The sequence below is a fragment of the Nelumbo nucifera genome, chromosome 5 (assembly GCF_055504915.1).
Source record: "Nelumbo nucifera cultivar China Antique chromosome 5, China Antique-T2T, whole genome shotgun sequence".
NCBI classification, from domain to species: domain Eukaryota; kingdom Viridiplantae; phylum Streptophyta; class Magnoliopsida; order Proteales; family Nelumbonaceae; genus Nelumbo; species Nelumbo nucifera.
This window is the reverse complement of record NC_142653.1, coordinates 75330537-75358210: the sequence shown is the minus strand read 5'-3', so window position 1 is coordinate 75358210 and position 27674 is coordinate 75330537. Positions and strand designations below refer to the sequence as shown.

The window sequence follows — 27674 nt, the reverse complement described above, 5'->3', positions numbered from 1 at the left end:
AATAACAAAAATTTAAAAATAAAAATTAATTAAAAATTAATAGGCCAAAAACCATTAAACATGTTGATAAGTCAACGGTTCAACAAGTCATTGACTGATTCAACAATGTTTGAACAAAGTTCGCCCCCCTCCGCTGGTAATTCTATTAAAACGGATAAATTTTATTCAAACAAATTTTGGTATAGATCATCGATCTATCCATTGAGGATTCCAATCTTACAATCAATATGAAGTTAGATCGGGCCCTGCCTACATTCAAATTGAAAAAACCTATAAAGAGTAGATTTCGATTCGTAGGACTGTAATCAGTACGATAGACACACTGCTCTCTCTTTCTCGAAATACGCGCACTTACAGACGTTTCAACTTTCAACAATAGTCTATACTCACTCGGTCACTCTTCTAATGTCAGTTATCTTATCAAATTGAGTTAAGTAGGGTTTTGGAATCCGGATTCAGAAGCGCCGGCTTATAAACTTGCTGGTTACTACACCGTTCCCTCTCTCTCTCTCTCTCTCTCTCCTTTGCTTCAACCCTCGTTCTCCGAGTTGCCTTTTCTTTTTGTTTGTTCCCTTTTCTCCGCGTTTCTTTACTGTGATACCATTTTCCGCGGGACTATCATATTCAGCAATGAGCCGATGATCGGACGGAATTCCATCTGAGGTACTTATTTGTATGAAGATTTTCACTAGTTTGCTCTTATTTGGGTTTTTCTGTTCGCATCTGCATTCATCATCTCTTTCTTTTTTTAATTGTCTTTTTTCTTGTTTCATTCGTATTTATACGTGCGTAAGTTTGTGCTCTGGGTTTTTCTATGATCAAGGATGTTTTTGGTTGGCTTCATTATTATTTGTTTAAATTCCTCTTTGAATTTCTTAATTTTCATCGAAAACCCTTCGTGGGTTCTTGATTTTTCCTTTCTTTAAAGCTCTGAATGGTTCAATTAAACGCTGGTTTTGAATCTTTTCTGTTTTAATCTTCCATGTCTATTTCCCTTCCTTTTCCAAGGTTTTCTCCTTTACTTATCCTTCGTGTTTACCGTCATTACGGCCCTCTCCTCTCTATTTACCCTCATTTGTATATGGCGGTCCTCTTTCTCTCTCTCTCTCTCTCTCTCTGCGCCCGCTGACTGACTGATTGTAAAATATGTCTTTCAGGGAATAGTTCTTCTTGAAGAGCGAGTAACAACTATTACATTTCACACTTCAAGTGACTGGACTAGGTTAGGTGAAATTTATTGTAGTTTCATTTAACTAAATTTAATTTTAATTTTGTACCAGTAAGCTTTTGCATATCAATTATTTCTATTTTTTTAGATGTTACAATGTTGTAAATATGGGTTACTTGTGGCATTAATTATTGGAGGTCCAATATACTTTTCTTGCTGAAAATTACTTGATTAAAGAGAAATGCACGTCTACGCAATCAGCTAAATTTGTCTTGGCCCTTTATCTGAGCTGCTACCATATCTTTTAAAGTTTACTTGTTGTGTTTCATACTCATATTTATAATGCCAATTCCAATAAAAAGTATTTATAATGCCACTGGTTATGTCAGCAAGAGGTTTTACTGTAATATATATTATAATCAATCCCTTTTATTCTCTAAAGCTAATTACTGGAAGGTGGAAGCTAAAGGTCATTACCCAATGTTGATTCCAGCTCTCTGGGGTCTTGGGATGGGTAGACTGGGTACGATCCTAATTCTTGGCATTCTTTTGCACGGAGTTGCTGCCTTCAGACTCAGCCTGTGTTCTCATGCTATCTGGTCCGAGATTTTACCAGCACACTAAGTAATGGCTCCTAATCATTGGATGCTGTAAATAAGAATAAAGATTTTAAGTGCCATCAAAATATCTGTGGGTACAAAGCACAAATATAAGGTAGTTGAAAGCTTTTCTCGCTGCAATAAGGCAGTTTGAAGTTATTATCTTATTCTTCAATTTATGTTGTAGGGTTTGATTGTGACTCGAGTGGAAGTTATTATTTGTTTGGATCATACATTGTAAGGCAGTTGGAAGTTGTTATTGTGGGATTTGATTGTCAGTCATTGTTTGTATTAGTTTCTGAGTATGTGAACTTAGTTGGCATTGCCATTTGCTTTATTGGATTTTGTTGCATGTCTAAGGGATATGAGCAGTTGTTAGTTAGTTGGGAGTTGTTATTTGTTTGGAACTTACATTGTGAGGCAGTTAGCAGTTATTTGTATGATTCGATTATTAGTCGTTGTTTGCACTGGTTTCTGAATATGTGAACTTAGTTGGCATTTCCATTTGCTCCAATGGATTTTGCTGCATGCCTAAGGGAGCTCCTTTCACCTTGTATTTGGTTTAATACCTCAAATGTTTAGTTTCTACCTTTGTGTTTGACAATTATTTTTCTTTATCTCAGGTTGCATGGTCACCAAGTACTACTTTTTGAGTTGATCTTCAGTAAATAGTAGCCAATGTGAAAAATGCTTGTTATCTTTGCCTTTAAGGAAGGAAAGAAAAATAAGAAATGCAAGAATTTTCAAAGAGGAAGCAAGAAGTAAGGAGGCAATTATCGAAAGCATCATTATAAGGTTAGCTCATTGGGTGAAATCCGTGGGGAGCTTTTCATCCTTTGCACTCAATGAAATCATTAGAAATGGAGGGAAGTTTAAGCAACACCATATAAAAAAGAATTTGATTTGTAGAAGCTGGATACCATCACAAAGAGGTTTTGTAAAACTCAACTTTGATGGTAGTAGCATGGGAAACCTGGGGCAATGAGGAGTGGGTGGTATTTTTAGGAATGAGGAGGATCATGTTATTGTAGTATTCTCGGGTCTAATTGGTATAGGAGATTCATTGAGGGCTGAGGTTATGGCCAATGTTTTCAACCTGTCGTTGACTCAGCCGGCTGACTGTTCGAACTGTCACCCGGCCAAGATTCCAGGTCCGGTTCAACCTTTGACTTGGTCAAGAACCATTTGACCTGGATGGTTTGACCGTTGACCTGTTTGACCCGGTCACAGGTTGCACACTCAATACATGCAAACTTTCGGAGGCCATAACTTTGCACTCCGATGTCCAATTGGGATGATTTTTTTTTTTTTTATATTGGGTAACTTTTTGAGATCTATGCGTCCCAAGGTGCTACGGCGCCTTGCCACGTTATTTTCACAAAAAAACCCATTTTTTGGCCTCAAATTGCAATTTTTAATATTTTTATAAATAAAAAATTAAAAACTGAATTAAGAAGCATAAATTAAATATAAAATAATACATATAACATATCTAAAACATATTTATACATTATTTATTGCTAAAATATATATTTACACACATATATATGTATGCATATATACACATATATGTATAAAAACATATATACATATGACAGTAATGGAGGCATGGTATGAACTGTTTGACCTGGCCAGTCGAACCGGTGACCCGCGACTTGGAGGCAAAAATGGTTTGGTCTCCGGGTCGGTTTTTAAAACATTGTTTATGGCATTATGGCAGTAATGGAGGCATGGAATATGAACCTCAAGTCCTCAACAAGCTATCATTTATGGTGATTCAAGTGGCTAGACAGAATGGAATGTGAAAATAGGATTCATGTGGCTGACCCATATTAGTTGGGACAGTGCTTAAGATGATGATGATGGTTGTCAAGGAATTATCTAGGTGTTGAAAGCTTTTTCTTTATTCTTCAAAAAAAAAAGGAATTGCCTAGGTGACAAGTCACCCTTGGTTGGGCATATCACCTAAACACCATGACTTCGACAAAAAAGGTGCCTGTCTAGGCGATATGGCATTTGCCAAGATGACAAATCATAGGGCAGACACCTTTCTGTAATATTATTTTTGATAATCAACAATATTTCATTCTAACAACCATACTATCCTCAATGCTGTACAATACGGAAATCAAATAGTACAATGAAAATGGTAGAACGGTCATAGCTTATCTGTGAATATTACAATGAAAATCCCATGTCCAGTGTTCCCCAATGTAGAATTTCTTTTAACCCCTGACTTGGCTAATGCATTTGCAAGTCAAGGAATCCATCTGAATAAGCTGTTCAAGTTGTGCCCCAATGTTTGCACTTGTTTGATCAATGTTCTGTATCTCCAGAGTGTTTCCTCCTCATGTAACTAACTTAATATGACTTGCCAATCTCCTTCGATTATGATTTCTGTCCACCCTGGTGAGATTAGAAGCTTCAAACCATGTAATAAAGCTAAAATTTCAGCCTTCAAGGAGTTGCCAAAGCCAATTGGGCCTGAATAAGTAAGAACGATTTTATCACCATGTTCTTTGTCTTCCAATGTCCGTCACTCCCAGGTTCTCCGAAATACAACCATTGAAGTTTGATTTTAAGTTCCCTTCTCTTGGAGCGTTCCACTCCTTTTGTTTCCTTTGCAGTCTATGTTGAAATGCTGCCACTAGCCAGTGTCCGATGAACACTTCTCAGCATTAGCAAGTCAATGGTAATGCTGATGCCTACTTTATGTGTAAATATCTTTGCATTCACTTCATATATATGCCCCATAAGATTGCAGCCCTAGGGCAGTTCTATATATATAGGGTGGTAGAGAATAGGTCTGTTATATTGGTTGCCTGGTTGGTGCTATCTAAACTGCACTCAGGAGAGAAAAGAAATTCCATACCTCTGAGGCATATAAGCAGGATATAAAAGGTGGTTGGTGCTCTCTCCACTATTAAGACAAAGAACACACATATGGAAAGACTGGCCCAAATAGCCTTGTCTAGTGATGAGGTTGGTGGTTTACTAGAGTGATAGTCTTAGAAAAGGATGCACAAGTAAAAAGGTCTCTTGGATGTGGAGTGCAAATACTCTCATCCCTACCCCTTAATCCATGAAAGCCTCATTCAAGCTATATAGCAAAATTTTTATTTAATATTTTTTAAGTTTTGGCTTTTCTTAACCCTCTTCTCAACCCTAAGTTCAATGAAATTATCCATCGATAAATGGTCTTTCACCTTCCGATTCTATGGATAATTTGACAAAGAGGAAATTCTCATATCAAATGTTCTCCCAAAATTTTGCCTTAGATCTAGTAAGAAGAAACCAAGTTATACCTAATTTGTTGAAGGAATGGGGAATATTGAGGAACATAGTTGTCAAGGCAATGCCTAAGCGTCGCCTAGGCAATTAGGTGCTTTTTATTGCTCACCTCAACTAAATGCCAAGCAAGTTTATATCAAACTTTACACTATCTTACAATATTTTTATATTTTGATCTCATAATATTAACATAGGCAATGCTACACTGTAACATTGTTTTTATTACTTCATAAATCAACATGCATTTGTGAGTTTTTTTTTTGTTATATTAGGGTTTGAATGATATAGAGCTCTTTACCAAAAAAAGCGATAAAGAACTGAAGTTCAAAGACTTCAAAGATTTTGAAGGTAAAAGATTGAAGACTTAAAGCAACAAGTAACACCATTAGAACACATGTATGTTCGATTTCTTCTTCTAGAATAGAAATAGCGGATCAGATCAATGCCTTCTTTTTCTTTTATTTTCTTTTTTGGCAGTGCCTTCTTTTTTTGGGATAAGAAATAACCATCTCTCCTTAAATTTCTGATTCTTTTCGTTTCTTTTTTTTTTGAACAAAAATAGGGGCTCTTCTCCTTGTATTTCTGTTCTCCATTTGATTTTTTTTTCCTTCTGCTTCTTGAAATGGTCATCATTTTCAAGTTTTTTTCTTGCACTTTTTAAAACAAAAATAGGGGCTTCACCCCTTCTCCTTCATGTTTTTTTTTATCATTTTTTTTCTCTTTTCTGAGACAAAAAAAGGTGCTCTCCCTTCCTTCTCCTTATTTTTCATTTTGTTGATTTTTTTCTTATTTTTCTATGACAAAAACAGAGCAGCCCCTTTTACTAGGCGATGGTTATTTCTAAGACACTATTCTTGAAATAGTAGGAAGAAAATGGTTATTTCTGAGACATTAGCCTTGAAATATTACGAAGAAAAGGTTTGCTTCTGAGACACAAGCCTAGAAACATCAGGAAAAACAAGTTTACTTTTTAGACACTAGGCAACACCTATGCACCCTAGGCAACTAGGTGACTAAGCGCTCCCTTGTTGCCTTGAAAAGTATGGTGAGGAAATAACTTTCCAAGGACTACGAAAGGTGGTATTCTTATCTTTTTATTTATTTTTTTGATCAGTAATGGTATTCTTATCTTATCTTTTAATCTTCCTATTCCTACTACTCCCTCTTCTTTATTCTTGTTTTCCGCTTTCCAATCCTCAAGATGATTGTTTTTTGTCATTTGATGGCTCCTATAGAAAACCCCTAAGGATTTTGTAAATCTTTTTCAGCACACTTTATAGGGGATTTAAACACTAATTGGCAGTGTTTAGTTCAAGAGAGGGTTTCCAATTATCTTAAAACTTACCCTCACTTTTTCATACTTTAGAGATCCCCCACTTAGATATTTGCCGTTAGGAGATGGAATGATTTAAGCAAAATGACCATAAGACCTGGCATGGTTTACTGTCTCTGCCATTCCTTTGGCTCCTTCACTGTCTCTTTGACATGCCGAGGTCGTAGTTTATTTCCTGAACCTTTTTCCTTATGCTAAACTTCTTGTCTAGTAAGTTTCATCTTTTATTCACCTGCTAAACTCAGAAGAAGTTGAAGCACAGAAAAAGAGCGTACAACCATGGCAAGTAGATGAGGAAACCAAATGAACCTTCAGTGAGAATTGCTGGTCTAAGATTGTCCAGTGTACATAATACATTCTTTTTTTGTTGCTAAGCTGAATTTTATTTCACTTAACCACAAAGGACAATAACAAAGAGCTTGTACATCCAGACAAAGCTGTAGAGATAACACACCAAACAACTGGTAGAACAATAGAAACCAAAACAAAAACACCATAAGCATTAGGTATCCAATACAAAGATCCTCAAATCTCTGCCCAAAACATTGTCTGACCCTTGCATGGGTTTCTATGGGAATTCACCTGCTCCTTTGAGCCCTTTTTGGGGAACCAAATGAGTTCTCAAGTTTCATTCTCACTTGATTTGTGCAAAGGTAAATTTAGCGCCTGATTAAAAGCCAAAATCTCCTGTAAATAAAAAGAAAATTTCTTTTAAGCTTCAACCCCAGGATTCTTAAGACTCTGAATGATCTGATGATTGCTTTCTAGTTTCTACCACTATTTTCTCGATGCTCATCTTTTGAGTTGCTTTCTGAGTCAATGATTTAAAAGTCGCACCTAGGCGCATTGGCTAGATTCATTTTAGGGTATAAGGTCCTAGGCAAAGTATTTTGAAAAGTTGTATGCTTGGTGCACCTTGTGCTTCAGCCCAGGTGTGCGCCTTTTGAAAATCTGTGCATTTTTTTGGTTTTTTTTGTGTTTAGCAGTTGGGCTAGGGGCTTTGCCCCTGGACCCCAAACCAAGCTCCTTGTAGCAAGCCCAAACAAGTCCATATTAGGGGTCTTAAATTCTTAATTCCCATAAAAAGGAAAGGTCTTAAAACTTATCCTAATAAAAGATATTTTTAAAAGACACTTAAAAGTTATAAAACCTTTATTTTTTATAGGGATTAAGAATTTAAGACCCCGATATGAACTTATTTGGCCTTGCCTCGAGGGGCTTTGTACAAAGGCGGCTTGTAGAATCAAGAATGCATATGTTTAACATCACATTAGCTATTTGAAGTAATGCAGTTGGGAAATAAATGGAGATTAAGAGTTTTGATTTTATTTTTAAACTTTCATTTTAATATGTTTCACATGTTATGTTTATGTATTTTAATTTGAGATTATAGGTTTTTTGAAGCATTTATTTTAAAATTTTAAGATTATATTTTTAATTAGTAGTATGTTTAATAATTTGCATTTTATTTAATTTTTTGACATTTCTTGATTTTTTTAGATTTTTTTTTTGCAATTTTGTGCCTTGCTTCAATAAGGTGTGTGCCTTGCCTTGAGCCTTGCACCACGGGCACAAAATGACCCTTGCACTTTTTTTGCGCCTTAAACTTTTAAAACTGTTATGAGCTTTAATAATAGCATCTCTGCTTGCTTGGGGAATCTGCCTCTAATGCCAAGCATGCTGCATTATTGTCCTCGTTACAAGCCCAAAATTTGCTTTATACGGGTTCTCAAAAAATCACCATTGATTCACAATAAAACCAAATAAATAGGAAGATGGGACAATGTTGATTTGACGAGAGCCAGTCCATTCCCTTTGAGTTGAAATGCAGTTCTTTTTCCTTGCTAGCAATTTATTCTCAATTCTATCAATTATTACCCCCAACAAGAGCTTTATCTTGCATTCCTCCTAGAGGAAGGGCCAACTATTTTAGAAGTCATGGTTTGATGCAACTAAGGAAAGAATTTGAAATCTAAATAAATCTGAAGTATTTTCTCAATCTCTATCAAAATTGCGATTGATATAATATCAATCAAATCTTTGGTTGAGAGAATTTTAAATCAAAATTTTGATTAATTTGATACTCTTCCATTGTTACATCAAACCATGCCTTGCATTCCATTGTTAACAAGTGTTTCTTTGTTTATTTACATTTGATTAGGAAGGTAATTATATTGTAAATCTCAAAAGGTGAATGATCATCTACATGTATCATTGTAAAGATTGTTTTGAGACGATGAGTGAATGATTTTTTAATTGCTCCTACAAGATTTATGGTTTGGTGCCTACTCCATTGTGACCTATCACCCACACCAATTCCCTCTTATTTTCCCCAAACCTTAAGTTCCATTTAGCCCTTTTCACCCCATTTTCAATTTTGCTTCACTTGTCTAGTGATTATTCTATCTTTTTAGTTCTGTCCATTCTACTATGTTAAACACGTCTAGAGGTGTAAATACGGCCTTGACTTGGCATGATAGCACACGGACTGTGCCAGGCCTGACACAATGGTCTGGGTTGTGTTGGGCCTGGGGTTCCAGGTCCACGGGCTGACATGGCACGGCACGACTGTGCGTGCCGATCCAACATGACCCAGCCCGCGTCACGACAGGCGACATGGCCTGTCACGGGCCCATAGCGGGCCACGCTCGGCTTGCCCGATGAACTAGCCGTTGGGAACCCCTAACAGCTAGTTTCAACTTTTTGGGTTTTATTTGCAAAAATACCCCCTAACAACTATAAATAGCTATATGGGGGGGTATTTGTGTATTTTGGTTTTGGGGGGGGAAAAATGACACAAATGCCTCCAACAACTATACAACAACTAGTTTGGGGGGCATTTTGGGTATAGTGATAAATAACTTTATAATGACCAAAATACCCCTCCTAACAACTAAAAAATGACTAGTTTTTAGGGTATTTTGGGCAGTGGAATTATTTTCAATTCCTATAAATAGCCTTATCATCCACCATTCTCATCACACCAATTCAACAATTCTCTAGTTCTCAATACTCTCTCAAGTCTCAATCTCTCAATCTCTCATACATTCTCTGATTCTCCAATTCTCAACTTTATTGAAGTTTCAACAAGAAGGCTTTCTCAATAGCTCAAATATAATTTGGGAGGCTTGGACTCTTGGAGTTGACAGTCTTCAACCATTGAAATCAAGTTGGGATTCCGAACCGAATATTTGGGTAAGTGCAATTAAATTAATTTTTATTTTTTTAGAATTTAAACAAAATGGCTGGCTCTTCCCAAAACCAATTCCCTAACATGTTCAATGTCGACGATATTTAGTTGTAGCATGGTAATGTTTCCACCCTTACAGATACTAGGGGAAAGAAAAAGAAGGCCACTAAGTTGATTATCCCAGTTTGGAAAATATTTAAAGTAGAGGATGTTTAGGGGAAGGGAAAAAGAGCAGTTTGCCAAAAATTTAGGAAAGTCTTTAGCTATTGTAGCAAGGGTGGTACTGGCCATTTGGGCAAACATTTGCTCACCCATGAGAAAGAAGAAGGGAGAAGAACAACACAAACACAAATTGGGCGGGGGGGATGACACTTCTAAATATTTTCAAGAAAAAAATGAGTTAAGAATTAGCAAAATACATTGTACATGCTGAACAACCATTTTTGTTAGCTGAATATACTAAACTTGAAAAATGGTTACATAATTCTATAAATCCACAACTTAAAAAATGCAACTGTACAAGTTGAAACAATGGAAAATAAATTGAAAAATATTGGGAGAACATTTCTCCTCTTTATTATTTAGCTATAATATTAGATCTTAGGATTAGGAAAGATGGTTTAGATATTTTACTTGAAACATATTGTGAAAATATGAATATTGAAATTGGAAATAAAAAAGAAGATATTAATAGTTTATTATTTGAAATGTATAGTTTATATGAATTTGAAGTAAGAGGGAATAATAAAATTTCTACAACTTGTATAGTTGCATCTTCCACTTCTGAACTTGAGTCTAATAGTGGAAGAGAAAAACTTATTTATTTATTAGGTAAGAGGCAGAAATCCACTGTCTCGACAACAAGTTTATTTACTAAACTTAATTTTTATTTACAAGCAAGTTTTTCTACTTTAGGTGATATTTCCTTCACCTTGGAGGGGACAAATAATTTTTATATTTTAGCCTAGTGGAGTGAACATGGAAAAAATTATCCAGTTCTCGCTGTCATGGCACGTGATCTAGTAACCCCTCCGGAACAAATAATTTTGATATTTGAAAAATTATTTTTTCAAATAGTTCCCAAAGGAAAGTTAAATATTTTAGTTTTACTTAGCAAAGAAATACAAAAATAAAGAATGTAAAAAAAACCAGTCTGGCCTGGTTCGGCCCACGCCCAAGGCCTGGCCTGTGGCCCAGCTCAGCACGTCCTGCAGCCTGCCTGGCCCAGGCTTGTGGCATGACATGGCACGGGCCCACACGGGCTTGGGCCGTGGGCTGTGCTGGGCCGACCCCCAAATTATACTTGGGGAGGGCGGCATGGCCTAGGATGGCCCGCGAGCGGGCTGGACCGGCATGACCCGTTTTACACTTCTAAACAAGTCAAGGTTAAGCTTAAACCAGCAAGCTGAGGGTTTTGTGGCCCTGTTTCCAGCTTGCATTAAGGTTATTGCAGCCACCTAATTAGCTGCTGTGTGGGTGGTTCTGCTTCAGGAAGCGTGTATTTCAATAATGGTTTTCTGATATAACTTGATAGTAAAGAACCTTTAGCCATCCCTGAGATGATTTTTGAAAAAGTTTCTTTGTTCTATAAGGAATATCTTTACATATAAAGAAAAGGAAACAAATAAAGCAGGAAATGTGAGGCAATATGTGTTTGCTTTTTATACATGTCAGTACTTGGTGCGAAAGTTGAAAATGTAAACTTCTTTGTTTGTGGTCATTTAAAGTTAATCAATATTCTTGTATGCATTGCATGGGGTTCTGTATTAAGCTTGAATATGATTAAATGGAAATTGATTTTTGAGTTGTTGTTATGACCCTTTTTTTTCTATAAATTATATTTAAGGTTAAGTATATGAATCTCATTTGTATTTCACATTTGAGTGAATAATTTGCTTCTTTGTTTCTAGTTAAGTGTGCATATTTTAAATTTCTAAATGTATCTAGAATATATTATACTTCTAAAGATTAAAGATGTCATTCTTCTTACTATGTAACTTGTACACGGACTATACAATGGATTCTGGACATAAAGCACATGTGCAGGAGTGAAATTCACTATTTTATAGTTCCTATGAAGGGAATTTTGAAATGATAAACTCAATATGATTAATGATGATAAATGTCAATATTGTGTACCACTCTGGGCTGTTCATAAATGTCAATATTGTGTTGGTAAATGTGATTGTGGTTTACCTTCTTAGGATCTTAAATGCCCTCTATGATTGTTCATTTGTTTCTTTGGTTCTAAGATTACGTTCTGATTGGGCCCTGTGTTCAATGTCATGGTGCAGGAACCACTAGGAAATGAATTCAAAGAAAATTGATGGCAATTCACTGGACAAAGGAAAAAGTCCTCAAAATGGGACTTCTTCTGCTGTTGGTTTCGGTAATAACAGCCCCAAAGTTGACCAGCTTAGCTGTGACGTGGCTGACATAAGCTTGGAATCTACAGAAGATGGAAACTGGGAGGTCTTTGCAAAGAAATCAAAGAATCGATCTGGAACTGGTGCCGGAAAATCATGGGGTTCTCAGGGTTCTGCTCCTAAAGCCTGGGGCAGTGCAGATACAATTCATAAGCTTGGCATGGCCAGCAATGGTGGAACAGGATGGGCTAGCAAGGGTGGCAGTGGTGGAATGGGTAAGGCTTCTGGGGGTACGTGGCATGTCCAAACTTCTGATTCTAAGAGATCAACTGGAAGAGGTAATGCAAAACCTCAATCATCTAATAAGAATTGGGAAACTGCTTATATGGCACCTCCACCTGTTATACCTCCCCCTTTACAGAATGGGTGGCAATGGCCTGCAAGAAGCAGCTTGCAATCTAATGCTTCAGAAGATGTGCAGAGCAAGGGCAACACCATGTCAAAGGTTCCTGGTGGTTCTGCTGGAGAAGATTTTGGGCATGACATGGGTGATCCACACCCTGGTGATGATGACGACGATGATGCTGATATTGCAGATGATAGTGATGATGATAATTTCAGTGATGAATTTGATTCCGATGCAAGCCAAGAAAGCCATGAGACACGCAAGAAGAACAAATGGTTCAAGATCTTCTTTGAATCCTTGGATAATTTGACTGTTGAACAGATAAATGAGCCACAAAGGCAGTGGCACTGCCCAGCCTGCAAAAATGGCCCTGGTGGTATTGACTGGTATCGTGGATTGCAGCCTCTAATGACACATGCGAAGACTAAAGGTGCCAAAAGGGTATTACTCCATAGGAAATTTGCTGAAGTGTTGGAGGAGGAGCTTGCAAGGAGGGGAACGTCAGTCATACCTTCTGGGGAAGCCTATGGGAAGTGGAAAGGTCTTGAAAAGACAGTTGCTGATAAAGAAATAGTTTGGCCACCAATGGTTGTTATTATGAACACAAGGCTTGAGAAGGATGAGAATGACAAGGTACAAACATAATTTTTTTATTCATCGGAGAAATACCATAGCTCAATATTTCTCTTGTTGTTTGTTTCATTTAAGAGCTTGCTGCATCTAGTCTATATTGTTTAATTTGTCTTAGTTCGTGCTCATTATTATGTCAAGGCATGTATATCTTTGTCTTTAGAGATTCTCATGTGAAATTGGTATTGGAAGTATGACAGAGGTACTATGGTAACAAGTGAGTTTTGGAAGAAGTTTTTTGATGTGCTGTTATATCTCTTTGTTACATGGACCCTCTTCTTTTCTGAGTGGCTAATTTGGATCTATCACTAGATATGTCTCTGGATTGATTCCATAGTCCATATTTGGTGCCTCGGTTATTAGCTGTATATATTGGTACTTGTTGGGTTGCTACCAATAAGCTACTATTTATAGTTTCAACTCTTCTCTCCAAATGTTGTCTGGCAAAGAGGTTTTTTGTTGATAAAGTCATTTTGGTCTCTTGGATGACTTGCCACATGTGGTGAGAATCTTACAGCTAACACGACAAAGCCATTTCGGGACTCCACGTAGGCAGTCAATATCAAGTTTCCTTGTTTCAATTTTCAATAGATCTCTATTATATAGCTAACCTTGTTTCTGCTGAAATTTTGGAAGAACATGGGAGGCCTATTGTAATAGTATTTACATTTTTAATAGCCTTGTTAATTTTCTACAAAGAAATCAGAAAATTTGAAGTCATGTCAAAGATTCCTCAATCATATGGACTTCTTTTCTTTGATACATTTATCATTGATACCTGTATAATGGTGTCATGTAGTGTAGGATATTTTGTGAAAATTCTGTGTATGATACGTTGTCCAGGTATATCCTTGCTTTATCTGGGTCACATGACTCCTTGTTATGTACTACTATGTACCTTGCAAACTGTTTGCAGATGATGTTCTTGTACGGGAAATAAAAGTTGCTTTTTTATAGGGAATTGGAAAAACCTTATACCTCACCACTACCATATGGTCTGTGTATGATATGTTGTCCAGGTATATCCTTGCTTTATCTGGGTCACATAACTCCTTGTTATGTACTACTATGTACCTTGCAAACTGTTTGCAGAGGATGTTCTTGTACGGGAAATAAAAGTTGCTTTTTTTAGGGAATTGGAAAAACCTTATACCTCACCACTACCATATGGTGGGACTTTCATGCTACTCTTGCAACTAACCTAAACAATAGGGCATTTGCTAGCATGGATATTCTGAATTCTCTGGTCATTGCCTTGAGTTCAGATCTGCTACCAACCAGACAATCCCAACATTTCCCAACCGGCCACTGCAGTCGCACATTGGGAACATCTTCCCATAAGTGAATGACAAGGAGATGTTCCCAATGTATGGCTGCAATGGTTTGTTGGGACAGTGTTGGGAGCATTTTGTTGGTAGCAGAGCCCTACCCATTCTCTTAACCAGAAAGGTAATTTATTTCATGTCCCTGCTAATGATTTCTGTATGCCAGTGAGCTTAATAGAGGGTTGGCTGAATTTTTCATGGTTTGGTATTAATATTGTCAACCTGTTGTGCTGAGTGGTATTTTACAGTGGATAGGCATGGGTAATCAAGAACTACTCGATTATTTTAGTTCATATGCTGCAGTGAAAGCTCGCCATTCTTATGGTCCACAAGGGCACCGGGGAATGAGTGTCCTGATATTCGAGACCTCTGCAGTAGGCTATTTAGAAGCTGAACGCTTGCACAAACATTTTTCTGATCAAGGAACAGATAGAGAGGCTTGGGATCGTCATCGTGTGCCCTTCTTGGCAGGTGGGAAACGCCAGCTGTATGGTTACATGGCATGCAAAGACGATTTGGACATCTTCAACCAGCATTGTCAAGGTCCAATTCATTCCTTGAAACTTTTACCTAGTCTTTATGTGTCAGCATGGGCATTCATGTCTTGTGTGCACTTGTTTCTGACCATGCAACTAACTGTTACAGTTCTTCATATATATCCTACTATTCAGTCAATGCATTTGCTTTTGGTCATCTGGTTAAGAATTTTAAATATTTGGACAGTAATTACCTGTTATCTTATTTGTCAGAATGTTTGGTTTAACTACTTATGTTACACAAGTTTCTGTCAGTAGCCCACTTTCAATAATTTCTAACTTATTCATGCACTTGGTTAGGTAAAACAAGATTGAAATTTGAAATGAGGTCTTACCATGAAATGGTTGTGGAACCAATGAAACAAATGAGTGAAGATAATCAACAACTAATCTGGTACAAGAACAAGGCTGACAAAGAACGGAGGAATAATAAGGCTCTTAAGGAGAGTTTTGGGATAGTGAGTGAGAAGCTTCGAAAGACCATGGAAGAGAATCGCATTGTGAGGCAGAGAACAAAAATGCAACACGAACAAAATAACGAAGAGGTAATATTGGATTTTTTGATCCATAAATGCAAATTTGAAACTTGAGATAAAATATGATTATTTTAATTCTTAAGCAATAACTGCTTCATGGTTGCATGCGAAAAGGACTTCATAACCCTGTTTGTTATTTACACTTCCCATCTGGTCTGGTTAATGTTTGTGCTTAAACTGATTAAAGTTTCTATTGCCATTGATTTATTGTTAGGATATCTCTACAGTTTGTCCTGCAATTTATTTAAGGTCCAGTAATATCTGGATGAAGTCTATGTGCATTATGGAAGTAGAGTTTTTTTTTTTTTTGTTTTTTGCCAACTCTTTTTGGCCATTTCAAATGGTAGAAACTTAACTTGCATATGTATTTTTTTGCAGAAACTTGTCATTCTCCTTGTCATGTACTTAATATGGAAAAATCTATGATGCCGTAAAGACATGATACCAGAAAGCCTTTGACTAATCACAACCCCCTTGAATTTTGATGAAAACTAACCTGATTGGTTACCACTTTATGATGGCGGTTGATTGGTTATATGTTTTTCTGGTATCACGTCTTTCCAGCATCATAGTTTTTTATTTTTTATTTTTGATCAATACCATTTTTCCAGCATCATAGTTGGATATATCATTTGTACATTTTTTCTCTTACAAAGATTCATCATCTTTATTACTTGGTTTATCCCACCTTAATGGGATTGGCAGCAAGAATCCATGTGAATGAAAGAGGTACAATGGTCCAAAACCTTTGGAACTCCTAACAGAATATATCCCATTTTATGCCACATATTCTGTTAATGGATGGGCTGACAACTTGTCTCACACTTCTGTCGGTCTGTCCTTCAAAACATTTGGCTGAGGCCAATCAATGCACCTTATAACTCCTAAAAGGAAGAGCATGGTTCGATATGAGAACTGCCCACCTATAAAAAATAATAATGAAAAAAAGGACATAACAACTTCCCAATATACATGTAAGGCTTTGCTACTCCTTCCATCTCTTGGCCTGCTTGGGTGCACATCATGGAATTGGCTGATTTTATCACCCATGTGAATGAGGTGTTTAATCTAGAGGCTAAAGATATATAGCCTGCTTGTTCTGATGATGATATTTTTTTTTTCTCAGCGGAAAAAGAATTTTATTGATGAAAGTTTAGGAGTTACAACTTACAAGAGTGTGGGTGTAAATTCCACCCCAAAACATCAAAAGATTACAGATTTTCCCAAAACATTTGCTATCTTGCAGCCCATTGTTTGGCCAAAGAATCTGTTGTTCCATTTGCTGTTTTTATTACCCTCTTAAAGGCAACATTTAGCTCCCTTGGTAGGCTTACAATCTCCTTGAATTTATACTGGAATACCCAAGGAATCTGGGAACTGTTCTTGGTCCATGAGATGAATACTTGGGAATCCCCTTCCATCTCTAGATTGTGGAAGCCCAATTGTTTTGGAAGCCTTAACCCTTGCAGTAGAGTAACCAGTTTTGCTGTCAATGTATTACCATGCTCCAATAATGTTCTGAATACAAGGCCACCACTCTACATTCTATTATCTCTGAAGAGACCCTCTACCTCAGCCAATCCCCTATTGCCAATAAAGCTTCCGTTAAAGTTGAGTTTTATAAAAATGGGGGCCAGGGGCTTCCACTCCACCACTCTCCTTGCCTTATCTTGAGCCGATAGTGCCACCTCTTTTCAGGTTCTCAAAATATCATTCAATGAAAAGACTTTGAAGTCATCCAATGTTTTCACCCAATGTGCAGCCTTCAGTTTAACTAAATCAAAGATTTCTGCCTGAGTCCTACTCTTATCATTTAATATTCTCCAATTTCTTTCTTCCCAAATAGTCCAAAACATAGCTGCTCTCATTGCTTTCCAAAGTAATATTCCTCTTTTTATTGGCTGTCTCAAGAAATGAGAATCAAAAAGGCCCGCTGCTTTTTGAGCAGTCCATCTGCACCCAAATAAAAAACAAAGCTGCTTCCAAATACAATGCACAATGGAACATGATATAAAAATATGGAAAATTGTTTCACTATTCAAGCAGAGGGAACACATGTGAGGGGAGAGGCATTTATTTGGCCTTTTCTGCAGCACATTATAGGTGTTGATTTTTCCAAGAAAGATCTCCCAACAAAGGGTTTGAATTTTAGGAGGGATAGGCTTGCTCAAAAATTTATTTCACCAGGAAATTCACCTCCAATGTAGTAGGTTGTGTTACGATTGAAAAAGAGGTGCAAGTGAAATATCCAATCGGGGAAATTGACCACACCCTATTGTCCTCCAAATTTTGATCCAAATAAATTGACTTAAGTCTAGCCAATAAAAACATACGAGAATCACATTCTGAATCCCTAAGCCCTGTTATAAAACCAAAGTCCCAACTTAAACCTGATTCAGTGAAAGCCACAAATTTTGAGATAGGTTCAAGTTTGGAAATGGAGAATGCATAGAGCAAAGGAAATTGGATTCTGAGAGTGTTGTCCCCCAACCAAATATCCTCCCAAAATAGCACTTCTAGTCCATTACCAACACACCATACTGAATGAGATCGAGGAAGATGGGATATACCTCATATAGACCTGTTCATGGGCCGGGCTGGGCCGGGCTCGGGCTGGTCTTTTACTCTTCATTAACAGAAATATGTTAGGCCTGAGCCCGGCCCGACCAACAGGCTTACAACTTGGGTCCGAGCCCGGCCCTAATAAAAAGCCCGAAGCCCGAGCCCGAACTGGAAGCTCGACCTAATAAAAAAAATTAAATATTTTCCCTATTCAATAATCAATATAAATAAGAATTTATTTACATTAAAAAAATATATACATTCAAAATTTATTTATATTAAAAAAAGAATATAAAGAAGGGAAAGAGGATGTGGAGAAGAAGAATTTGGTTGGAAAAAGAAGGGAAAGAGGTGAAAAAAAGAGGGGTCTTCGACTAGGGTTTTTAGGTTTAGTTATGGGTCGGGCCGGGCTCGGGCCGGGCTATTTTGGCAAATCTCGAGCCCAGCTTGAATTTATTGCGGGCCGGGCTTTTTGGCCCGAGGTTAAGCCCGCGGGCCTATATAGGTGTTCAAGCCCGTCCGGGGGCCGGGCCGGGCTGGCCTGTCGGGCCACCCGGCCCATGAACAGGTCTAACCTCATAGATTGTTTTGCTAGGAGATGTTGAAGTTGCATTAGAGGCTACCTTTACGTCCCAGACACAGTCCAATTGCCCATGTATGCTTTTAATAACCTTGTCTAGAGCCTTTTTTCAAGTGGGAATCTCCACAGCCACTTCCCTAAGAGAGCAAGATTCCTTTGAACCAAATTACTTAAGTCCCGCCTTCTCCTTCGGCCTACTAATCTGTTCCTAATTAACCAAATGATCCTTATTTTCAACCCCTGGTTCCCATCGTGGTCTTCTCTAATTGCTCAACAATCTTAACAAGGACACGAAAAGTAGAGAGGAAATAAACTGGGAGATTTGCTAGAGTGGCCTTGATCAAAGTTATTCTTCCTCCCAGTGACCCAGTGAGATAATTCCTTTTCTAGGAGGCTAGTTTTTTTGTTTAATCTCTCCGGTACTAGTTTCCAAAAATCCTCAATCATTGGTTCCTGCCCAGTGGGAGACCTAAGTACTCTATGGGCTTGTTTTTAACTTCACAAGCTAGCACTTCAGCTAACCCACGCCTCCTCTTGCACATTAACATCTGCAATACATTTCTTTCTCCAATTTACTCTTGGATTAGAGCTATCCTCGAAACTTCTTATCAATGCTTTTAGAATACCAAGGCTCCGGTTGTTTGCAATACAAACGCCGAACTGGGGTATTTATGTACTGTGGTTCACGTTTGCGAGCGTTTGTTTGACATGTAAAAAAGTAATGATTATCGGATCAAAAATGTATTTTCTCACATTTTTTATACTCTGAAAAGAGAGCATTACTGTACCTATTTTTTGGATACAATTTTGTATTCATTGATAATCCAACTTTTTAACCAAGGTTGAGGCATTGGAGCATTTAATGATGGGGCCCACACTTAGCACCGATTTCAAACAAACAAGATGAGTACAAAAACGGTTTAAAATCTGAACCGTGTTTGCATTCATGAACCGAAAGAGGGTAAATATGCAGTGTATATATTTGCATTTGCATTGCAACCAAACACAGCCTAAGGGAACCAGAGTTGTAGCCATCACGAGCTGTCCAAGTGTAACCATAAGTTAGTTGGAGCATTTTATCATCTGCAAACTGCAAGTGTAACCATGACTTCCTCCCTACCAACTCTCCACCCTCTTAGTGAGTTGTCCAAGCCTGCCTTAGTCATCATTCTGTTGAGCACCTCAGCGACCAGGGTGAACTGGAATGGGGAAAGAGGGTCACCCTATCTCAAACCTCTCCTAGCAGGGAAGAAATCCCTTGCGGGTCCATTAATCACGATTGAATATTGCACCAAGCTTAAGTACCCCTTAATCCATGATCTCCACCTCTCTCCCAAGCCAAATTTCTCCATTACCTCTAGGAGCAAGGACCAATCCACCAAATCATAAAGCCTTTTTGTGGTCCAGCTTACAGATAATTCTTTTCTTACCTCTTATCTTCTTCCTTGCTAAACATTCATTTGCCACTATGATTTGGTCCACTATTTGCCTGCCCTCTACAAAGGCCCCTTGGAATGGTGTCATTATTGTTGTTAAAACTTTGTTCAACCTGCCTGATAGGATCCTTGAAATTTTGTAAATTTTGATGCTGATATATTTATAGACTTTGTTTCATATGACCAAAGCATCTTGATCTTATTCCTTTTGAGCCTTGTCTGATTGCAAATCGGTGCTTCTCTAAAATATTCCTTTTGAGTCTTCTTCTCTGTTAAACATTCATTTGCCACTAGGATCTATAGTCCACTATTTGCCTGCCCTCTATAAAGGTCCCTTGGAATGGTGAGATTATTGTTGGTAAAACTTTCCTCAGCCTACCTGATAGGACCTTTGCAATTGTTTTGTGAACTCTGATCTTATATATTCAGACTTTGTTTCATATGACTAAAGTATCTTGATCTTATTATTCCTTTTGAGTATTGTCTGAGCAATTTAGTGCTGCTCTAAAATACATATCTAATTTTATCTTGCCTAGTTTTCCACCTCATCTATGTCAGCATCCTTGTAATCTATGCTCCTTTATGGGCTTTATGGTTACTAGTGTAATGGCATGTGATGTGCATGTGTGCAAGTAAAGGGTAAAGAAATAAGTTAATGATATATAATCAAATTTAACATTATATAACCAAAACCAAGGAAAGTGTCTGCTTTATATAGTATAGATAAGGCATGGTTAGGCTTTATAAAGTACTGGTATCTGAGAAGATTTTCATGGATGGGTGGTCTGTTGCACTTTGGGATTAGTTGGATTTCATTAATTGCATTTTGATGCCTGGAGGAGATTCCTCTAGGTCGAGTGGCTGGAGGGAAGCTTTGAGGAGATACGGGAAGTGATAAACTCAATCAACAAGGCGTGCCACAAGGCAATATTTAGTTGAACATTGATGGGTAGCTTGGGAAACCCAGGACTGGAAGTGGCAGGTATTGGAGGGGGTGTTTGGAAATGAATAAGGAAACATTGTGGATTTGTTCTTCGGTTCCATAGGGTCTGGGGACTCAACTAAGGCAGACCTGTAGTCAATCTTATATGGGATAAGACAGGCCAACGGCATGGATATTAGAAATTTGAAAATTGAAGGGGACTCCAAAGTAGTAGTTGGGTGGATATGGGATAACTAGAAGGTTCCTTGGAAATATAGATATGATGTAAGAGAGTTAAGAATCATCATGTGTGAAGTGGAAGCAGTTGCATCTTGGATTCAAAGATCTACTAATGGGCTGGCTGATGGGTTGGCCATAATAAGGGGCCACAATGGATAGATAGATTGTATTGGGCTCAAGTAATGTAACTTTATTGCTGTTTTGTGGGCTTTTGTCTTTTTGTTTTTTGGTGTTAGCTGAGGCTATCAAGCCCTATGGGTATATTCTTAGTCTTTATAAAAGAACCTCACAAATAGTACTCCATTATAGAGGAAGTGAGGAGCTAAGTAGGGGCAATCATTTCTAGTTCAGCCCATCCCAGTCCACACTATGTGCGTATTATACATATGAAGTATAACATATATTATATCATATAATATGAAATATTATATTTGAAGATATAGGCCTTGAAGCCCAATCTAGGTTGTGGATCAAGTAGGGCCTGGGCCTCTACTCTATAGCCCTTTTTATAGGTGCTAACCCCAGCCAGACCCATGGTCACCCTTAATTAATGTTAGCAAACAAACATATGGATTAGGTAAGGGAAGGGTGATTGATGATAAGAAGCCTCAAGAGAGTAAGCAGGAAATGGTTTTGGTGCCATTAGCCAATAACACAGATCAGTGAAAGATTTTTGAAGGAACCTCCTTTAGCCACATGGTTGGTAATTTCCTTCTCTTCTCAAGTTAGCAATATTACAGCCTATTTTTCGCAAGCCAAGGTTTTTAGTCATGATAGGCCTTTCTTTTTGTTTTCTTTCCTGTTTTTTGGATTTGTTTTGAATCGAGGGCTGTCCCTATGCTAGTAACCAAAACAGACTGATTGCTTTGTTTGAACAAGGAAGTACAATGACGTAGGTATTTAGGAGGAAGAGGAGGTTGAGTCACTTTTCAAGTGGTAGGCATGACTAAGACTTGACCTCCTGTAAAATTTTGAAATAAAAATTAAAAAAAGGAGTGTACCTTTTCAACCTTGGGTGCACGTAGAGAAGGGAGCTTTGAGGTTTTAATTGCTAATGAAATAGTTAATACAATGAAGCATAAGAATGGAAAAACAGGGTATATGACATACAATATTGACATGGAAAAAGCCTATGGTAGGCTAGAATGGAATTACATAGAAAATATCTTAAAAGAATGGGCCTGCACCAGAATGGGCTGATTGGGTAATAGAGAGTATAACTTCAGTCATCTATCACTATCTTAGTCGATGGATCCCCAGGACTAAAGTTTAACTTCACAAGAGGGATTAGGCGAGGAGACCCCCTATTCCCCTATATCTTCGTTCTTTGTTGTGAAGCTCTATTAAAAAACATGTGGAAATTCATGGATGACATAAAAAAAGATATTGGAATTAGGGTAATGAGAAATGCTCCAACTGTTCCGATTCTTCAGTTTATAGATCATTGCTTAATTTTCTCAAAGGAATCCTGGACAATTATGCCAAAGCTTCTGGGTAATTACCATATTATCATAAATCTTCCCTCTTTGTCTCAAAAAACTTCCCTGGGAGGTTACAGAAAATGCTAGAAAAATTTAAAAAAATCCCAAAGTACAATTTGAAGGAAAATATTTCGGAGCCCCTCTAATAAATGAAAGTGTAGGAAAACAAACCTTTGGTAAGTGTATTGCCAAAGTAAAAAAAAGTTAGAGGGATGGAGAAGCAAAGCTCTTTCAATGGGTGGTAGAGTCAAAATGCTGAAATGTTATTGCTAATATGACCCAATACCAAATGTTGATGTTCCATTTCCCAAGTCTTCAAGTAAAGAGTTAGAAAAACTTCAGAAAATGTTCTTCTGGGGTAATAAAAAAGATAAAAAGCTTTTCTGCCTTGAGAGATGGGATAAGGTTCATTGATAAAAAAAAGATGGGATAAGGTTTGCATGCTAAAATCCAATGGTGGATTTGGGTACAAGGAAAATGGACCATATAAATTCTGCAAACATTTTAAAATAAGGATGGAAAATCCTAAAAGATGAAAATAACAATCTATGGATTAAAATGGTGAAAGCAAAATATTTGAAGGGAATGAGTTTTTTCCAGTCAAAAAAAAAAAATCTCTTGGACTTGGAAAGGTATCTGTAACCAAAGAGAGAATTTGAAAAAGAATGTATAGCCTGGAGAATCGGGAATGGTAAATCTCATGACCTTTGGCATGATAATTGGGTTATGAATGTACTCCTAAAAGATGTGGTTCCATGTCAAAATGATATAGAACTTAAGGTAGAAAAGTGGAGGATATCATCGACCCAGATTAAAAAAACTGGGGTCTCACCAAAATAAAACAATATGTTTAGCAAAGAAATAGCCCCCAAAAAATCAAGGAATAAGCTTCCAACAAAAGAAAACTTAATACAGGGGGTTTTAATTGTGATCCAGATTGTCAAATACGTGGCAATCTTGAAACTTAATCATATTTTCTTCCCTGTCAATTGGCAACTCAAGCTTGGTTTCTATTAGAGGGCCAACTCCCAAGGCCAAAGTTTGAACTAAACAAATTGCTCCTAGACTGGTGGATAAGAGTTAATTAAATTCAGAAGTGATAGAGTCTAGGCTTATGGGAAAAAATCAGTTACATTCTATCTATGGTATTTATGGAAGAACGGAAATGAAAAGATATTCAATAACAAATTATATAGGCCCCCAGAGATAATAAAAAAGGCATTGGAGAGTTCTAGAGACTATTGAAGCTCAAGGAAATACCATAACAAACAAAGAAAAAAATCATTTGGGTGAACCCACCAGACCCATATACAATTAAGACAAATTTTGATGTGTCAAGGAAAGAAAATGAAGATTTTGCATTTGGGTGCATTCTGAGAAATTATAAAGGTGAAATTATCAAAACTATTGCTGGTTTGATTGGTAAATCTTCGATAATGGTGGTGGAAATGCTGGCAAGCTTCCAAGCTCATAAAATGGCAAAACAAAGCAATCCCCAGTTACGATTGAAGGAGATTCTTCCATCATGGTCAAAGCACTAAAAGGTTCGAGCAAAGCTGTATGGATATGTCACATCATCAAGAATGAATGTGCAAAGATTGGAGAGGAAGCAAACATCAGGATAAGTGATTATCATGGTAGAGAGGGAAACCAAGCTGCTGACTGCCCTTTCCAATGAAGGTCATTATCAGTCCATTAACACAAATAACTCTTGCCTGTGGGATTTGGATTGCATCCTCCTTATAGATGCTCTAGGTGGTTCCTTTTCTGTTGTTTAACTCTTTTGTTGTATCAGAAAAAAACAAGTTGTTCTAAGTAAGGAATTAAGTGTTTTATCCTCTTTGGGAGGGTGATGCAACACCACGTTATACTTCTACCCATTAGAGGAAGATGTGTTGGGGGTTGATTTTGTCTGTTCTAAACTGATTAAGAAATAAAGTGACTGAATAATATTATTCATTGTGATATCTAAATGGGTCAATTTAACAAATAAGTTGGTTTATTGTCAAATTATAGGTTTAATAGGATGGTTTAAAATGTCCACAAGTTCCTAATATTTGCATGATATATTTCCATATGGTTATCAACACGAAATATTACTGGAATCGACATTTTCCCCAATGAAAGCTACTGATGCAATGATGCTATGTGGGGTACAAGAGGTAGTATTATAACATAAATTGGCTACAGTATTTTAAATATATGGAGTACCATTGTTATTGCCAACTAATGAATATGATTACCATTTTGAACAGCTTGAAAACGGTCTACCTATGCATCTTTTATCATCACATAAAAGATGATAAAAGAGCATTCAGTATAAAAGGTAGTATTATAAAAGGTAGTATCATCACATAAAAGATGATAAAAGGTAGTATTATAAAATAGCATTCTATATTTTTGCATATTTCACAATGTTTACCTTGGTTAAAACTATAGCTGTCAATTATAATTGGGTCTTATTTTGTCAGATCTGGTAGTCTGGATTATCAACCCAATGGGGTCTTGTTTGATACTGGTTAAGCACATTTATGCATTGGGTCAGTTCAATGTCTACTCTGTCATGAACCAGACCCGATCCACAACAACACTAGTTACTATCATCTAGGGGTGTGGAATCAACTTAGATGCCAATGCTAGTGAAGAAGTGGAAAATAGTATCACCTTATTATCTCAATCTCAATAGAAGATTGAGAAAATACCTCTTCTGAAAAAAAAAAAGAAGAAATTGGCGTCTGGAGGACCCAAGGGCAGTGTATCTTGAGGGGAACAGAAAAGAAGAGATCATGTGGGGATCTCATCAAATGATTATTGACTGGGAAGTCATGTCTTGGCACTGAGGAATTATTTTGTGCTTTTATGTAGGTTTTCTTGGCACTCATCATCATCATGTGGAGTTGGCTATATTAATCTTGTTTTGCCATTTATTCTGTTCAATGGTATATCCCTTGTGAAATTATGAGCATTCAAATAATTTCTAACTTAATACATTCCCTTTTGTTTTTGGTTGTGTTTATGGTTAAACATGCTTGTGCTTTTCTCTTTGCATTCTCCAGTATTTTATTCCTCTGGATTTGTGATTATTTTCATTTCATTGTTGTTAATTGTGAATTTTAGCATTTATGATGTCCAGAGTTTCTGGATTTTATATTGGTTCCTTCATGCTGCCTCTGCCTCATATCTTCCCAGTCTGATGACAACTCTTTCTGTTTCCACTAGAAAGAGAGATTTTGATTCTTTGTTGATTATGTAAACATTGTTTTCTAGATGAACTTCCAAAGGCAATTCTTTGAGGATCAGATCAGCATTATTCATCAAGCTCTAGAGGAAAAAGAAAAAAATTTTGAGCAACTGCTACAGGCAGAAAGGGAAAAATTCAAGCAATCAAATCAGAATTTCAGGAACAAAGAGGAGCAGAAGCTGAGGTAAATGTTACTTTCCCATCCTAGTCGAAATTTGGAAACTGAATTCCTATGGTTGAGGTATCATATCAGGTAGAATGTGCGCAGGTAATAAAATATCCCGTAATTTTTATTTGAAATTCTTGTATGTGGAGAGGAGCTTATTCCTTAAATGATATAATATAATTTGGGAGCATGGGGACACTATTTGATAGGAATGGGGATACTTGAGGTTTTGTATCAGGTAGGTTGCAGGGCCTGCTTGTAGGGGCGGGCTAGAACACTGGCTTTGGGACTGAGTTATAATTTGCATTATGTTATCAGTCGAACTTCAGACCGCCAATACCAATAAGGTGTTCCTAGATCTTGAGCTCTGCTTCGTGTTTTTCATAAAGCTAATCTGATGGTGATGGATATGCCAAATCATCTATTTGTTGATTGTTTACCTACCATGCATGATTTTTTCCCTACTTTTTTTAGTGTCATAGAGTCGGTATTTACGACTGACTGAATTAGTTGTGAGTTGTGACATCTAGGAACTTTGGCACAGTGCACCTCTAACCATTGTCAACTCCTAATGCAATTGCATATATGATGTCCGGGTTTCTAAAATATCTCTGTCTGGAATTGTTTATTGTTTACCAACACTCTTTGAGGTTGCACTTGCTGAATGTGGATCAATCATTGTGGTTCATATCCAAGAGATCCATGTACCATCAGCCTAATAGAGGGCTAACGGCTAACCTAACTCGTCATTTGTAGCAATCCGGTGATGATATTTTGACAATCTTTTGTAAGGTCATGTATAACTTTTTGCGAAATGGTTTCATCTCGTCTCCATCAAGTAATAACCGTCCAGGTTGGATCCTGATGCAGATTCAGGTTGTGCACTAAAGAATGGGTTGGATGTTTCATATAATAATAGTGATATGCGTGTTTATCTCAAACATAATCATTTTGTAAGGTCATGTAAAACTTTTTGCGAAATGGTTTCATCTCGTCTCCATCAAGTATTAACCGTCCAGGTTGGATCCTGATGCAGATTCAGGTTGTGCACTAAAGAATGGGTTGGATGTTTCATATAATAATAGTGATATGCGTGTTTATCTCAAACATAATCATTTTGCCCTTGATGTTTGGGGTTTGTATTGCAGGAATGCGGAGATAGCAAGATTTATCCAATCCCAGGAAGCAGGAATTGAGAAATTTGAAGCAGAAAGAGAGAAACTAATAAAAGCGCATGAAGATAAGAAGGCTGAGATGAAGAGGAAGCATCTTGAAGAAGAGGTTGAGGTAGAGAGGGAATTTGAAGCTGCATTAACTGGACTCATGGAACAATACACTCCAAGTGGTAGCAGCAGCTCTTGAAAGAAAGTTAGAGACACTGGCTGTCGTTCTTCAATGTAATATGCTATAGTGAAAAGGATAGCAAGTGCACATCTTACACGGGAGATTTTCCTGCTCATTTTCTTGTCTGCACCCAAAGCTGAACCAATACACATCTAGACTTAATGGACTAAGAAAACAAAAATCATTTTCTTTTTATTATGGAAAAGTTGACAGTAAATATCATATACAAACAGAACCTAGGTTTCAAAGTGGGAATGCTCATTTGGTTCACCCAACCACAACATTTGCTAATATTTTAATTGAAATTTATTTTGGTCGTCCA

At 37.3% G+C, this 27674-nt stretch overlaps 1 protein-coding gene across 7 annotated transcripts; it reads left to right on the top strand.

Moving 5' to 3' along the window:
* Positions 1-293: 293 nt before the first annotated feature.
* Positions 294-27674, top strand: SGS3 (XS domain-containing protein / XS zinc finger domain-containing protein-like protein). 7 transcript variants are annotated; one of them, XM_088887492.1, is made up of 9 exons: positions 405-663; positions 1158-1222; positions 2391-2562; positions 9473-9586; positions 11876-12986; positions 14557-14851; positions 15145-15389; positions 25869-26026; positions 27157-27674. In XM_088887492.1, the coding sequence occupies exons 5-9, from the start codon at positions 11889-11891 to the stop codon at positions 27368-27370; spliced, it is 2010 nt and encodes a 669-aa protein (XP_088743618.1). In that variant the 5' UTR covers positions 405-663; positions 1158-1222; positions 2391-2562; positions 9473-9586; positions 11876-11888; the 3' UTR covers positions 27371-27674. The 7 variants fall into 7 exon arrangements, with proteins under 7 accessions (XP_010252365.1, XP_010252368.1, XP_010252367.1 ...); XM_010254065.3 differs by lacking the exon at positions 9473-9586 and having other exon boundaries at positions 302-663; XM_088887494.1 differs by lacking the exon at positions 2391-2562.

What these genes read in the sequence shown, in the direction of transcription:
- SGS3 (XM_010254063.3), top strand. Translation starts at nt 11,889, where the DNA reads ATGAATTCAAAGAAAATTGATGGCAATTCACTGGACAAAGGAAAAAGT. An exon ending in AGAAGGATGAGAATGACAAG is followed by an intron (nt 12,987 to 14,556) that starts GTACAAACATAA and finishes GGTATTTTACAG; the next exon opens with TGGATAGGCATGGGTAATCA. An exon ending in AAAGAGGAGCAGAAGCTGAG is followed by an intron (nt 26,027 to 27,156) that starts GTAAATGTTACT and finishes TTTGTATTGCAG; the next exon opens with GAATGCGGAGATAGCAAGAT.